The following is a 16523-nucleotide window of genomic DNA, read 5'->3' on the forward strand; positions in this document are numbered from 1 at the left end:
GAACTATTAAAACTACTTCTAAATATGTTTAACTGTAAAGCTCTTGTTTTCTAAGAATTCATCATTCCAAAATATTTGTAAGATGCAAACCGTGCACAAAATATGAACTACCACCAAAAATTTGCATTTATTTTTATAATCATTATGTTATAGAAGGAAGGTATTCTTTTTTATATATTTTTAAATCATGGACATTTGTTACTTTATTTGATTTGCTGTGTTAAAATAATGTTTTTATGTTATTAGTATTATGAAAAGTTTTCCCCACTTGGATGATCATTTTACCCCATCAAGGTGATCAACTGACCCAGCTTATTAGGCAAGTTGATCATTTAGAAAAAAAAATTTTGAAACAAACATTTCATTTACTTCCTCTTTACCAAACAATTTTGTATGTGGATGGAAGGAGGGTATATGTATGAAGTATTATTGTACAAATAAACAAAGCATTTGCACTATTAGTTTTCCTTCCAGAAGTCAAAATGTGAAAATGTGATCATCTTGCCCACTCCCCTAAACATCGGTGTTTTCACTGTCAATAACTGTACATGGTGATCTGGGTTGCCTCGCCTAATGATAGAACATATGGTAAGCATCATAGTATCAGCTTCTGTGTGGTCTAGGGAGAGATGTGGTAGTTGTGAGTTTGATGAGATATCTGGAGGTAAAGTTTTTTCTGGAGAAGAAGGTTCTTGATCAAGTCTCTGGAGACGGGTTTTATATCCCGAATCCAATAGGAAGGCGTTAAATTCTGAGGGGCTAGGGAATGGGTTATTTGGTTTGGGAAATTTGTTGCCAGCACCTATGTACTTGGCAGCACGTCTTTCATGCTCTTTATCTTTGAGTTTTCGACCAAACAATTAAAAACAGCATTTGCTTATTACCACAAAACAGTTAACATCGCGTTGTTTTGAAGCGTTCTTTAAAATTTTATATTGTTTCTTGAAAATGCTGGTTATGTATTTTCCCTTTCACAAGAAGCTGCTTCAATATTTATTTATACTAATAATATGGATATTCTGAATTTCGTTTTAAAAGCGTTCTTTAAAATGTTGTAATGTTTCTTTAAAATGCTGATTGCTATTTATTCTTCTTTCAGAAGAACCTGCTTTAATATTTATATCATTAATATATTAATATAAGTCTGTATTTCGTACTCAGTTATGGAATCAGAGTTCTCAAAATATTGTAATGTCTCTCATATTAGCTAGTTTAAAACTTTTGTCCTTGTGAAATTAGTCGGTTTAACATGTATAGTTCATTATATATAGCAATTATTTATTTTGTATTTAACTGAAGTGATATGGAAATTGAGATTAAACAATATTAGAGAAACATTATAGGTGTCGTTGACAACAGAAGCCTTGATAAATAACGCACTACCAGCAGTCGTTCAGAAGTTTGGAACAGGTGTTGCCGCAAGCTCGCCATGAATATACCTGTGCATTTTCGGCCGAAGTTCCTGAGAGGATGATAGCAAGGCTATACTTAAAGCTACAAACACGTTCGTAATTGCTGCAGTGCAGGAGTTGTGGTGGAAATGCCTTGTTAATGTAATGATATGGCTTAGGTTGTCTCCTCTGTGTAGTCTTTGTAGTAGGTAGTATATAGCGTACCGTAGGTGTATGCCTAGTCGTATTTTGTTTACACTTTACACTTACTAATTCCCCCTGGGGCTACTCTTAAATGTAGCGTCTGTTTATCAAACGTACAGACCCATTGCTTTAGTCAGATAATTAACGTCAACAACTTCCACTGAATCGTCCTGCCGTAAGTGTTGATTATGCAATAAATGACGTCATTGTAAACAAACGCACGTGGTGTTTGCAACGGTGCTGGAGCGTACGGTAACAGGTGGTTATGCTCCCCGTAAATGTTATTGTGGCCATATGATGTTTTGCCTTTATCAACATTTGCATAAGGTAGGCCGTTCTTATTGGTGAAAATTATCATAGGTAGTAGTATGTATAGGTACCTAGGTAGGTAGCTATATGGTAAATCTAAAGGAGAGCTCCGTCTCTTGTTTTCATTAGAATATAGGTATAGTATCCTACCTATTTTTCCGATGTATTTTTTATAGATTATGCTTAAATTGATCATTAATATTGTTGACATCAAGCAATTACGCCCTTGTTCCCATCTAACAATCTGTGGGAACCGGGTTTTTTTTTTGTGGGGGGGGAGCAGGAGAAAAGTGATTTCCAGGGCACTACCTAACCAAACAAACCACCTAACCTAACTTTGAGCTCCGTACCCCTACCTAGGCCTAGCAGGGGGGGCGGCTTTGCCCCCCCCCCCTTAAGGGCGCTACCTTCTCTGCACACTTCATGACAATTCCGAAAAATTTGAGCGGCCATTAGGCTAACAGAGACAATAATCACAATAATCACATATTTCATACAATAATCAAAATATATACAGGAAATAGCTTACCTTACATAGGTTTTATCGCACCGAAAGGCTTTTTTGTTCAGTCAAGAAGGCACTTTTCCTTACAAGTCGGCCAAATATGTTCACTCTTGATTAAACCGTGATTTTTGGCAAAAGTTACGAGCCTTTCTATAGGCCCATAATAGTTAGTGAAAACTCGATAATTCACGTAACAATACCCAATTTTCACACACTATGGGGAAACTTTCGTGGGGAAGAAAATCGGAGCCTGTAGACGGTCATGCTGATTCACTCATGGCGTTAGTGCAAGTAACGCTTCTTAATTGGAGAAAATAGGTGTATTTGCCAAAAAAATTTATGACTTGGTAAGATTATATATTGTCATTGGCTGAAAACACTATGCTTTCTTTTGTTTCAGAGAAAAATGAAACTTGCTTATTTGCTATTGGATATTGTCTATAATGATGTCACTTTTGGGTGGAGTTTTTTTCGTGACGTCATTCGGAAGGTGTGGTATCCCCATGACAATTCGAGACTGCGCAGCACACAAATGAACGAACAGCAGCTCATTAACATAGGTGATACGACAGAAACAACAACATGAAGCACTTTGTTTTTTCTGTAGGTACAAATATTTAAGTTGTGTTTTCTACACCGATAGGACTTACTGCCACTAATTTCCTTCTTCCTTAGAATATACTTAGTATCTTCTTTCAAGGTATAAACACATTTATACTAAAAATCGGCCGGAGCTCTTACTAAGATTTACCGTATATATTAGGCTAGGTTTACTAGGTATTCTTTACTCCTAAGGATGCACACCTTCTGATGATTAGGTACGCATGGTGATGTTGATTAGGCAGTTAGGGGTTCAGTGATTTTACTCTCTTGTTTTGGCCGATGGTTAGACTTGGGCCCATTTTTCAAACCTCTAGTATTACCTACTACTACCTAGATCATCGTTTTTTGAGAAGTGACTTGTTTATAGGCTAGCCGTAGGGTAAAACACCGCATGGTACAAGGGTGGACCATGTATGATCAATGTTTACCACCCCAAAAAAAGTACATTATAATGCGTCCTGACACCAGAGATGGGCATCAGTCGCGACTTGTTGTTGGTGAGAAACGGAGCTAAAGACCTCTACTCTCCTTTTGAAGTAAGTATTTTCTCCAAAGTTAGAAATTAAGGCCAAATTTTAAGATTTAAACAGGGTAGTGAAAAGGGTGTACACGGCAGTCCAAATCTCACCAAAACGCTTTCAACATTTTTACTTACAACTCGAAATATTTAGAAGATTGACGCCATCTCAATGTTTACGGAACACGGAAACTTACCAGCACGTTTGTTAGTAAACAACTGTTTTGGTAGAAGACGACGACGAAGCGTGCACTTGGATAATTTTTTAGATAAATGATAAAACATCAATATTTTACATATTTATGATGTTTAATTTGAAAATATTCGTTATTGAAAAAGTAACTCGATTCTGACTCAAATTTAAGTAATTATTTTTTAGAATTAGAACGTTCGTTTAAGTCCCGTATTATGACGTCACGACATCTTGGCTTTCGTACCTATTGTAAATAATTGCTTGTTCTGATATGGGATACAAACCTTTCGGTCCTTTTACAATAGGAAGGTTACTAGCGGCAGCTGGATAGGTTGTAAGCTTTCGAACAAGGGGTTCGGTAGTTAACTGCTTGTCCGACAGTGCGTGCGCTGTGCGACTGGGAGGTGAAGAACCGCTTTTGCTTTCGGCCTGCTGGTGGATAGACGTGTTTATCTTTGCTCTCTGCCCGCTTGTTCGTCGTTTGCTTTTTCGTATATATTATTATTTTGATTGCATCAATTCATCATGGATCAAGGTTTCCGCTCATAATCGGGATGGATCCTTTCCCCTTGCGCTCGGTGCCGAGGGCGCGAATGCGCTCGACCCGAGCCCTTTATTTATGTGAAATTTTGGGTGGAAATGTGTGAGTGAAAATTGTAAGTAAGTACTCTTTTTCACTTATATTTTTGCCCTGTGCGCTTGGTGCCGAGGGCACGAATGCGCTCGGCACGAGCACTTTATTTTTGTGTGAAGTGGAATCGGAAGTGCAGTATTCTTTTTCATTTTCATATATTATTATTGATTGCATCAATATTCATTATGGATCAAGATTCCGCTCAGACCGGGAATTGATCATTATGCCCTTGCACTCGGTGCCGAGGGCACGATTGCTCTCGGGCCGTGCCGTATATTGTTTTGGGTGCAATGGGTGCTGTGCGGGGGTGGGGGAAGCGGGGGCCTGCCCCCCCTCAGCTCCCGCGGATGGCCCTTCCCTTTGGGGGGGGGGGGGGTTGGTATCCGGGTCCTTCTCCTCGCCCGATCTGTCGAGTGCGGAGGAGGGCGCTCAGTGCCCCGACGTACAATTGTATTCGGGGTCTGCAGCTCGTTTGGGGTGGGGCTCGCCCCCAATCACTCTACTATTGCTTCCGCAGGTACTACTGCCACGAGGGATAACCTTCGTCAGGTCTGGGTGTCCTTCGGTCTGCAGGGCGTGCCTAGTGGCCAAGGGCTGCTGCTTTATCTGCCTGGACCTGCTGCGGTCACCCATGGAGCGGTGACCACGACAACGACCTTGTCGACTCCAGGGTACGCCGCCCCTCCTCACCTGGTATACTCGCCTCACGTGGTAACAGTCTCGCCTACAACCGCTGTGCAGGGCCGTTCGCCGTACCGAGGCTGGGGGGCGTGCTGCCACCGCTCGGGGTTGCTGCGCTGCCGCGACCAGACTTTCACGGCCCTAGAGCTCGCCCCTGGACCTGCCGCCGGTACCAGGATGTCGCTGGCTGCTGCTCCACCTCCTGTGTTACCGGTGCTGCCTGCCGTACCTGCCGATACTGTGCTGGCTGTCCCTGCCGATGCTGTGCTGGCTGTGCCTGCTGTTCCTGCCGTTCCTGAGATGCCCATACCTGCTGACGTCGTCCCGGTTCGTGGTGGTGCTGCCCCAGACTTTGGTCTGTCTATACAGGTGCGTCCGGGCCCTGTGGCTTCGGCTACAGCAGCCCCGGCTCCGCCCTGGATGGCAGATCTTAGTCTGTCCTGAGGAAGCTGACGAAGAAGAGGAGGAAGGTGTCGTCGTCGTCTTCATCTTCTTCATCGTCGTCGGCTGCTGCCTCTTCCCCCTCGACTTCCAAGGCTTCACAGCCGAGGAAGAAGAAGGTTGCCTCCTTCCCTCCTAAGAAGTCTCCCTCGGGAGCTTCTCGGGACCCGTCTCACCTCGGTGGGACAGGGGGGGGGGGGTTCTTCCGCTGGTCCTCCTGCTCCTTCGGGAGCGGGGCCCATCTCCTCTTCCGCAATGAAGAAGACTACAGGGACCAGAGGGGTACCGGCTAACACTGGTACTTCCTCGCCTGGTGTCAGGGGCTCTGCCACTACACCAGGTTCCGTCTCGGCCTCTCGTCCGCAAGAGGTACTGAGTGTACCGTCACCTACCAGTGACCGTCCAGCCAAGAATCAGGCGCTCTAGCTCGCTCGGGACAGAGCGGAAGGCTAGTGAGAGCCGCTCAGGCGCCTCCAACCAGGCCAGCTCTCGCTGATTCGTCAGCACAACGACCTCGGGGAAGGATCGCCGCTCCCACCAGCAGAGCCCACGTCTCGGCTCGAGTCGTTTTGGGGCCCGAAGAGGGAACCCAAACCGACGGTGGGTCTGCCGCGATCGGAGCTTGCTGACTGTGTTGAACCAGGTAGTCTCTCGTCTCCGGACAAGAAGGCTCTCTCAGATCTGGCCGGTCGAACAAGCTACTTCCACCTCCTCTACTGTGACAGCGGCGTTTCTACGTGTCTTCGGACACCGTATTTGAATACCCCTTCGGTCCTTCTGAGAGGTTTCAACCTTGACGAGGACTGGAATGAGTCGGAGGACGGTATCGGCTCTCTCCTGTCAGGTGTCGATCAGCCCCACCCAGACGACGTTCACAGTGGCGGCAGACCCTTACCTACAGTGCGAGTTCGTAACCCTCCTCGTGAAAACGTTTTCTCCTGACGATACGTTTTCCCAGACTCTGATTGCGGCGATGCTGCTCCTACTCTTCTCCAACTGCTAGTTCCGCTGGGAAGGCGAGCGAGTATCCAATTTCTCCCCCATTCCCTCTTTCCTTACGGCTACGAGGGAAAGGGGAGGGATCCTACAGAGATTTCTCTGTAGGATCCCACGTTGGGGACTGCGCTACTGGGGGGACCTTCAGGTCCTACCTGACGTAAGCCCCGGTCCTTGAGGAGGGATCCTGCCCCATCCTCGATTTCTACGGGAATCGAGAGGACCACCAGCCGATATCATCGGTTTGACGAATTTGGTGAGGGTTTCGCAGTGCTTAGAATTCTGTGGAATTTCTAGCACTCTCAGAGTGTTCGAGTTTTTTATGATCTCCAAACACTTAGGCGAGACCACGGTCCAAAGTGAGCGAGACGAGAATCCCCTATAATTGTTACCACGATAATCGGGAACCTCGCCTAATGCTCGGATTCCTGGAATTTCTAGCATTTGGAAGAAGACTGCTGTTGAAAGAAGAGTATCTCACAGTAGGCGACCAACCTGGAGTAGAGAAGAACGGATGGGAACATCCAGTTCGGCTTGAACTGTCGTCTTCGGTATTCTGTTCACCATTGAAGCTTTCCTTCGGGGAAGGCTTCTCCTTCACTCTCTTGACTAGAGAACGAAGGCGGTCGATCTCCAATCCTTATTCTCATTCCTCGAGGGGAAAAGAATTTAGGATGGAGGTTGTTGTACAGAACCTACAAATATACTACGTATATTACCCTCGCAACATGATTCTGTTAAGCAGTTGAATTGTCCGGGGGGTAGGCGCATGCCGTAGTTAACTCTACGGATTGTGACCGAGACGAATTGTATCTTAATTGAACTGCAACTCGGGGCTGCCTGCAACCTCCCAGGAGTTACCAGTTTCAATTTTAGATAATGGGTATTGTCACAACAACACCAAATTAGCTTTTGTATTTACCGAAATCCGTTTTGTTTAAATATAATTGCTCAAGCGTATTTTTTATGCTCGATGGTTCTAGCCGAACGCATTCCTTCGTGGAATGGATTACCTGGCAACTCAGGATGACGAGTCAGCGAGAGCTACTGTGTATTGAACTGCCTGATAGCAGCTCAGTATCAGCTGGGTCTCCGAGATGCACGGTCGGTTATGTCTCTCTCCCTTGCTTTGATTGACTACCGAACCGTATCTCTGCCCAACAATCACGGACTTAGGTCTCTGATTAACGGGGATTCTCGCATACATGAAGGACCATCTACTGCTGTGACGCTCTATTTCATCACCTTCGACATTTCGAGAATTTTCAACAGAGATATCTCTTGGACTCTTTCATCTTTCTGTTTACCGCACGGTAACAGAAGTCTGTACTAGTCTCCCGCTGCATCGCACTGCGATAATGCAAATGATTTTTGCAGACATCTGAGTTTGTCTTCAAAATATCTCGTATTCGTAGGTGTGCAATTGTTCATTGTTCACCCCGAATTAACAGATGTGCCTACTCTCTGACCTGACAGCTCTACTTCCAAATGTTCAACCCATGAGAGGCAGTTCTTCAGGCAGTACTTCCCTGTCTTCGTTACTGAAAAGCGCTCCGCTTTCATTGCAACTACGACGCTTACCGGACAGCAATGAAATAGTGGTTAGCGTTCTCAGTCTTTGTAAGCACAGGTTCAGAATCTTGAGAATCCTTCTCTCAATTCAGCTGTGAAGATGTAGGTTGTATTTCTGTCCACCTTCATCTTCAACGGCACATAGTGTTGTTTCTCCTTAGCTGAGATTCAACTATACTATGAGATGTCTTGCCATCAGGGACCTCGGTCTCTAGAAGGCAATTGACTTTCGCCTGTTGGGCACATGCCTTAAGAGAATCATCACCTCACCGTCTGGTATCGGTGACGAACAAATCAATTTGGTTAGTCTCTTGGCATAACCCTTTTAGGGCGAAGGTCACGTGACTTGCTTGGACAACTTGCCTCCTACCGAATGCAGTCAGTCGGCAGCTGTCAGAGCGCCCGAGTCAGTTACGAACTTCGCTGTGGACTTACCATACCATCGACACCCACCATGGAGTGTCGGTGTCCTATCCACTACCGAGAAGAAGAACTTCACTGCATGGGGATAGGAGAATGCGAGACACTTCGCTGCAGACGGATAGACCAGTATGGGTACTGGACATCACCGAAGTCGAGAAGAGGGATAGGTCATGCGACCATTCCCTTCTTTTCCTCTGAGGTAACTGCATGACTTTTCCTGCAAAGTCCAGCATCCAGGGGATGGGGATCCATGACGCTCGATTTCGTACCGAACTTCTTAGCAAAGACTTGGAACCCTTCGGTCCCTGACGATCGGTTAGAGTCCTTCACAATCCCCTCCCTAATGGACTTCACCGCCTTCGATGCGAAGGAGATGCTGCTTTGTCCTGTGAAGGCGTGACGGCGCTATCTGAAGAAACTCGACATCCCAGGCTGAGTGTTGAAGCCTCTTCGTCAGCACCAGGATGACCTAGAAGAAGTACACTCCCTCGAGTTCCGCAAGAATTTCTCCGTGGCTCAGGTACTGAAGGCAGGGGTCTGGTACAACCAGACCACTTGCACCTCCTTCTACCTTTGGGATATTGCCCACAGGTCCTTGGATCGTTTTCCTTGGGACCCGTGGTGGCTGCTCAACACGTTGTGTAGCTAACCCAGACCCTCGCAGGCTGAACAGCATCGAATCAGGGTGTGACTGTAAGAATGGATGAGTGAATGAGAGAGTGACTGGCTCCTCTTCCCATCTTTTTCTCCCCCTCTACCTGTGGGTAGAGGGATACGGTCGTCACCTTGCTGGATAAGGACGAGATGCAGGTGAGCTACTCGACAGTGCCCCATCCTATCCCTTTCACTAGGGATGGGAGCGAATATCCACCACTTCCTTCTACAAGGGGGGGGAAGTGGATGCCAACAGGAGACAAACCCATAACTTTATGTTGCCTCTTGCAAACAGGAACTTGTTCTTGCTTGCTGGTATGAAGAGACACGCTTGCCTCTCTCTTAGTACTTGGTCCAGAGGTCTGACCATTGATCCTGCGGTGCACACCCCGATCAATCGGACAGAGGCTTGGATCCCTCCCTCCCTCTTACGACCAGGGAGACATTCCAAGGTTGGGCGAACACCAGTCTGTTCACAAAAGACTCAGATTCCTCCCACCAAGAAGTGAGTCTTCCTATTGTAAAAGGACCGAAAGGTTTGTATCCCGTGTCGGAACAAATGACAATTTGTCCAAAATTGCATTTTTCCTAACTATACAAACCTGAGGTCCTTTTACACATAGCCCCACCTCATGCCAGCCCTCTCTGCAGTTTTTGCTTGGGCCTAAAGCAAAAGTGATTCTTCACCTCCCAGTCGCGCGGCGCGCGCACTGTCGGACAAGCAGTTAACTAACGAACCCCTTGTTCGAAAGCTTACGACCTATCCAGCTGCCACTAGTAATCTTCCTATTGTAAAAGGACCTCAGGTTTGTATAGTTAGGAAAAATGTAATTTTGGACAAATTGTCATTTTACTCAACTTTTTTGCAGAACAGTTTACCAGTTATTATCTATTATTTACTTTTTGGATATATGAAGATGTTTTACTGCCGGGTTACCGCCGTAGTGTGACGCAATCGCTTTCGGTCCCTGGGCATGAATATGAACACTTGTTAAAAGCTCCACCTACCCTCCCTCCCTCCCCCCTCCACATGCACCTCCTCTCTCTCGCACTCTCTCTCCTCCCCTCTCTCTCTCTCTCTCTCTCTCTCTCTATCTCTCTCTCCTCTCATCTCTCTCATCTCTCTCCTCTCTCTCTCTCTCTGTTGCCAATTGGTATGTGTTAACCCTCCAAACTGGGTATAAGACATACACAAAACGTGGAAATTGGTGAAATTAGCCTATGTATTGAAAGTATATATACATAAATATTAAAGCAATTTTATCATTATTGCATTACTATGACAACTAGAATTCATGGAAACAGTTTATAATAATGCATCGACGTATGTGTGAAGCTCCACTAATGTGGCAACGATGATTTTGCCATTCTTAGCATGCAAACATTAAAGGTTACATTTATTTCTGGCATACAGTTATTTAAAAAAATCAAAATACTAATATAGACTTAAATCAATGAAAAGTGCTAGAAAAAAAAAAAAACATTATAATCTACTTATCCGTAGTCTGCTCTGCTGTGGTTTTCTGCAGCCAGATGTACGACAAGGTTAGAAACATTGGATTGTAGTATTTACTTTAGAATTATCTGTAATTTTTCAGGGTAATTTGGTTGCAAAAAAGGGGTAATAGACATGAATTAAATAAACATTTGTTCATGAAACTTACTTGGCAGATATATATATACTGTATTCTCCGAAGTCCGACAGAATTCAAAACTCGCGGCACACGCAGTGGGCGGCCAGGTGGTAGTACCCATTCCCGCCGCTGGGAGGCGGATATCAGGAACCATTCCCATTTTCTATTCATATTTTTTTCTGTCGCCGGTCGGTAAACACCTGTTTACAGACCTCCGCCCAGGATTTTTGGATTTGACTCGTTATAAGTATCTGGATTGACTTTTGGTTTTGACTCTGGATTGTTGGATTGGCATACGCGATAGTGGACTGTTTTTGGATTTGGATTGGCTTTTCTATGAACGTGATGTCGGATCAAGTTCAGTGAGCTTCAGAGTGTGTGTGAGGAGTGATTGCAAGGTGAGGCTACCGAAATCATCGGTAGACCCCCACACAGTATGTATGGGGTGTAGGGGGCATGTTTGTTTGCTGGTTGATCGTTGCATTGAATGCAAAAGTTTGACTGAGGATGAATGGAAGGTGTATGAATCCTATCGCGTAAGTTGGAAGAGAAAAAAATATGATAGAAAACGGGAATGGTTCCTAATCCTGCCACCCAGGGCAGGACGGTAGATCACCTGACCTACCTGCAGCGTGTGCCGCGAAATTTGAATTTCTGTCGGGGGACGACGGAGTCTTAGCTATGTATATCTGCAGGTAAGTATGTATGAAACTTTATTGTATCATAACAATATAATTTTTCTGAGGACAAGAAACTTGAAAAATTAGTTTAGATACCCCTGATGCCCTAAAGTTGTTTTCTGTGATGAAACTAATCTTAGAAAATGTAGAAAATGACATCGACCAATTTTTGAAAGATATACTATAAAATTTGCGATTTCCATATTTATTGGCGGGGCTTTCGCTTTAGTTTTTGCTGTTTTTTTTTGTTATTACGTGCTTATTTACCGTTCTATTTTGATAATACTTTATGTGCATGTTCCAGGTGCGATATACCAACATTCTGTAAGACCGAATTTCTTATTCAAGACTGTTGTTTTCTCACCGACCACCAGTGTCCCTTGTACAAGGGACACTGAGTTTCACATTTTTTTCATAAAATCATTTATTTTGTTCATGAAACTTACCTGTCAGATATATATATAGCTGTATTCTCCGAAGTCCGACAGAATTTCAAAACTCCTGCACACGCAGTGGTCGGCCAGGTGGTTAGTACCCATTCCCGCCGCTGGGAGGCGGATATCAGGAACCATTCCCATTTTCTATTCAGATTTTTCTCTGTCGCGGTAGTGAAAACACCTGTTTCCATTACCTCCGCCTAGGATTTTGAAACTTCATTAGCCGCTTAAGTATCCTAATTATTTTTGAATAATTGACTTGGATTTGTGGCTAGGCATACGCTATCATAAATTAATTAAAATTTTTTCATTGCATATGATGTCTGAATCTAGTTAGCCTAGTTTCAGACTTAGTTGTCTGCAAGGGGTAAGGTGAGGCTACCGAAACCTTCGGTAGACACTCGCTTGGTATACATGACGTTTACATGTTTTCTTTGTTGAAAGATCAATGTAATTAGTGTAATGTTGACTGATTCCGAAAGAAGACGTATGATTCGTATGTACGCAAATTAGAGCGTGATAGAATCAGGAGGTCTTCCTCCACAGTAAACAGAAGTTAGGATAATGAACCTACTAACCTCCAGTAGACTTTATTTTGCTAACCCTGTGGTATAGCTTACGGGCCTAGAGGAAGTGTCTGTGAGAGGTGGTGGATTACATCAAGTAAGCTTGTAAAAGTACTCGCTCTCCAATCAGTGTTGTGAGTGTAGTGATGATGTTTTTGCCCCTAGTGTGGAGGGGGCGTCAGATCGGTCCTATAAACGCCTCTAGGTCTCAACCTCTGTCGGACTCCCAGGACCAGGGAGGGGGCAAGTTGAAAACCGAAGGAGGGTTACGGGAAACCCCCACCGATCTGGCGTCCCTTCGGCAGGACCTGAAGACGCTTCCAAGGCTGCCAAAGATCGTGCACGAATCATGAAAGATTGTTTCTCGTCCTCCGAGGCGTCCTCTGCAAGGTTGGAGCTCTCGGAAGGACTCGCGCCCCCTCTAAAAAAAAAAAAAAAAAAAAAAAAAAAAAAAACTTAGAGAAGAGGATGCTTCGCGTCCTCTCTCACGTCAGGAGGGAGCGTCAAAGTACTGATCTGGCGTCCCTTCGGCATGACTTAATATCGATAAGCGTGACAAAGACGCAAAATGTCGCAGGACCCTCACGAGGACGCCTTTCGAGACATTCAACGCTCTATCGAGAGGAAGGAACGTCTTTACTCTTGTAGCAAGGATTGTTTTCTTGCTTTCCAAGACGCTCCCCTCCCTCCTCCCCTCATGGCGCTATGTATACGTTATGTGACGTTCGCTTTACTACGAAACGGGATATTGTTCAAGCTCAGAAGCTTGACGTTCCGGCAAGCTGATTTGCATAGTCAAACAGCTCGCCAAGACGCCTCTTACTCGTCCCTAAGGGACGCTCTGTCAGCGGACAGAGATGACACTGGACAGACTATCCTAGTTTTCGACAGGAGAAGGGCAAAGAATTCCTCATACCCAAGAACACACAGGCGTCCTTTTAAATGCCCTTCTGCAGTGTCGATGAGCATGACAAAGACGCAGGCGGCTGTTCGTTTTTGTCAAGAGTGGTGAACGTCCTTAAGACTCGTCCTGATGACGATCACCGTACTTCTGCTTAGGACGCTCGCGTTTCATGAGCGGCTCTCCCCTCGCCAGGAAGCCTCTCAGGTTACTCGTGTTGACGCACGTCATTCACTATGACGCTTCCCTTGATGTTCGTCGCTCTTCTTTTCCGGACGCTCTTCAAGACGCTCAAAGAATGCAATCAGGACGTTCGGCAAGCACCTCGCGAGGATGCCTTTTGAGCGCGTTTCTGGATATGTTCATTTGCATTACTAAGACGCAAGATGTCGCACAGGCGGCCACCGTCTTTGTTAGAAGGTAACGAAGGTCTTTAAGGCCGTCTTGGAGACGATAGCCATACGTCTTCCTATAGTGCTCTCACACTTCAGGAGCAGTGTGCGGCTCTCCAGGACGCCTCTCGGGTGGCCTTTCATGCTTCAGGCGCTCGATAAGATCCTCTCTGAGATGCCGTTCAGATCCCTTGGTGTTCTATGCACCAATACGCTCGGTAGACGCTCGCGAGGACGTCTCTTGAAGACGCTCAATGTCCTACGCATTGAGACGTGAGGAAGCTTTTGCAGATGCTTGACGTCCTACACGAAGAGACGCTCATCAGGACGCTCTGGAAGACGCTCGACGTCATAAACATTGATAAGCTTTTTGGAAGACGCTCGATGTCTTACACATCTGGACGCTCGCCAGGACGCTAGCGAGGACGCTTTTGAAGACGCTCGGAAGAGCACTTGCCAGGACGTTCTTTAGAACGATAGGCATCCTACGCATCAAGACGTTCGGCAGGATTCCTGCAAGAACGTTCTTCAGAGGGCGTCGTCGAAGAAGAGGAAGGAGTTTGGTCTCGTCAAGATGTCTGGGTACTTCGCTTTCTACGAAGGGAGCGTTCAATAGAATCCATGACTTAATGAATTCCGGGAAAACTGTAAGCAGATTTCAGTGTCATAAAACGCCTCGTCTGCTTTCGGGATTGCGCTGCCGAAGGGGAACATTAAGGTCCTTCCTGTCGTAAGCCCAGTCTCTAATCAGGAATCCTGCCCCTTCCTCGATTTCTGCGGGATTCGGGAAGACTATATGCTTGAATTCCTGGATTACTTTCCGTCATGCAAATGGGTTAGTTCTTCATTGGCAAAGTTCTTAATAACATTTTATCGCATAAGCGGATAAGTAACAAAATTCGAAAGAGCTCTCATTCATTAGTCAGAGGCTCATCCAGGAAAAAGACTTATAGACTACGTCCATGAAGTCTTATGTCCAATATCATAAGAAGCTTGAACTTTCCTTTTCGATCTTCGGTTCTCACTTGAGGATTTCCATTCGAATAATATTAATTCCTTCTCTTGCCAAAGAGAACGAAGACAGTCGATTTCCATTCTCTCTCTCTTCCTCGTCGAGGAAAGAATGTAGTAGAGAATTAGATGTTCAAGTGACTACAATACTTACGTATTTTATCTTTGCGTCATATTATTAATGTAAAGTTCAAGTCATATATGTACGCATATCGTAGTTACCTCTACAGATGGCAACCGAAAGGACTGTTATTTCAAGTGTATTTAATCGGTCCTTCCTGCAAACTTCCAGGAGTTTCCGGTGTAAGGACAATGCTTAAAGGTATTGTTACAACAACACCAACTCAGCTTCTGCATCTAGTGAATTATGTTTCGCTTAAATATGCCTGCTTGAGAATTTCCTTCTGATCGATAATAGTAACAAACCTATAATAGTAACAAACCTATTCCTTGCGTTAGAAAGAGAGTAGCTGGTAACTCAGGCAGAATAGTGCGAGACGAGAGGTTGCTGTCATTGTGGATGACGCAGTATATTTAATCGGTACTCCCGGCAACTTTCCAGGAGTTTCCGATTTAACATTTGGTTAATTAAGCGTAATGTTATGACAACACAAAATCAGCTTCTGTATTTAGCGAATTCTGTTTCGCTTAAATATGCCAACTTGAGAGTTTCTGTTCAAATAATGGAAAATCTATTCCTTAGATGAATAGAATAGCTGGCAACTCGGCATAAGACTGCCTGTAACTGTCACAGTGTCACCAACTCAGTATCAGGTAGCTCGCTGTTATGCTCGCTCGTTTACATCTCTCTCTCCCGCGGGATTGATTGACGAACCGTATCTCTGCCCTACAATCATGACTTTCGCCATCGGGTTGAGGGGATTTCTAGTACTAATCATGAATAAACACGACTTCCTTTTGCTAAGAAATTTTCAACAGAGATATCTCTTAGACCTGTTCGGCGCTGCTTACCGCACTGTAACAGAATTCTGTACGAGTCTACCGCGGCATAGCACTATAATAATGCTCTCCTGCTTATGCAAAGCGCAGCCTTATTAGGGAAGGAAGCATGCTTAGTGAGGGAATGGATGAGTCTGCTGGGGACCATTTCCTCGCTGGAGAAGCTTGTTTCCCTGAATAGTCTGCAATTCAGACCTCTACAGTTTTTCCTACAGGAGAACTGAAATAACATCAAAGATCAAGAGATAATTCTAAACGTCTCTCAATGGGTTAAGGATCACCTCAGGTGATACTGAGAGGGTGCCAGGCATCCGGACAGAGGTACAGAGGTCCTGGCACATAATCTAAAAGAATTGGAAGCAATTTGGTTGGCTCTCCAGTTCCTCGAAGAGTGAGTTTTTGGTCGAGTGGTCCAAATCATCTCGGATAATTCCGCAACTCTCTCATATCCCAAGAAGAGAGAGATGGTTATTGGCATAGGCACGGAACGTAACGATCCTTAAGAGGTTCGTTACACGATTTCACGTCCGTGCGGATCTTCTCGATCGACGGCAGCAACTACTGACGTTTGAGTAATCCTCGCTTAGAAGTATGTCGAGAGTTGTGGAGACTTTGGGGACGTCCTTTCGTAGATTTCTTTGCAATATTGAAGACGAAGAAGCTTCCTCTACGTTGCTCCCTTATTCGCGATCCGAAGCAGGTAGCAATAGACGCCATCCTATAGTATGAATGGGATAGTTGGTTAGTCTCTTTTCCCCTATTTAAAAGCTTAGGAAATATAATAAGATAATCGCTGGCGTCAGAGGGAGCGAGAAAGAC

General features: G+C 45.0%; 1 protein-coding gene across 7 annotated transcripts in view; it reads left to right on the forward strand.

The window, feature by feature from the left end:
- The first annotated feature begins 1356 nt into the window (after positions 1 to 1356).
- Positions 1357 to 16523, forward strand: part of LOC135202381 (cyclin-J-like) — a 197005-nt gene continuing 181838 nt past the window's right edge. For 2 of the 7 annotated variants that reach the window (XR_010311725.1, XM_064231753.1), the window contains exon 1: positions 1370 to 1596. Coding sequence is in view for 2 of the 7 variants with exons in the window: in XM_064231753.1 (XP_064087823.1) it covers positions 1557 to 1596 (40 nt within the window). In the remaining 5 variants the exon portion in view is untranslated. The other 5 variants (XM_064231754.1, XM_064231756.1, XM_064231755.1 and 2 more) reach the window with 5 other exon arrangements.

The sequence above is a fragment of the Macrobrachium nipponense genome, chromosome 30 (assembly GCF_015104395.2).
Source record: "Macrobrachium nipponense isolate FS-2020 chromosome 30, ASM1510439v2, whole genome shotgun sequence".
Taxonomy (NCBI): Eukaryota; Metazoa; Arthropoda; class Malacostraca; order Decapoda; family Palaemonidae; genus Macrobrachium; species Macrobrachium nipponense.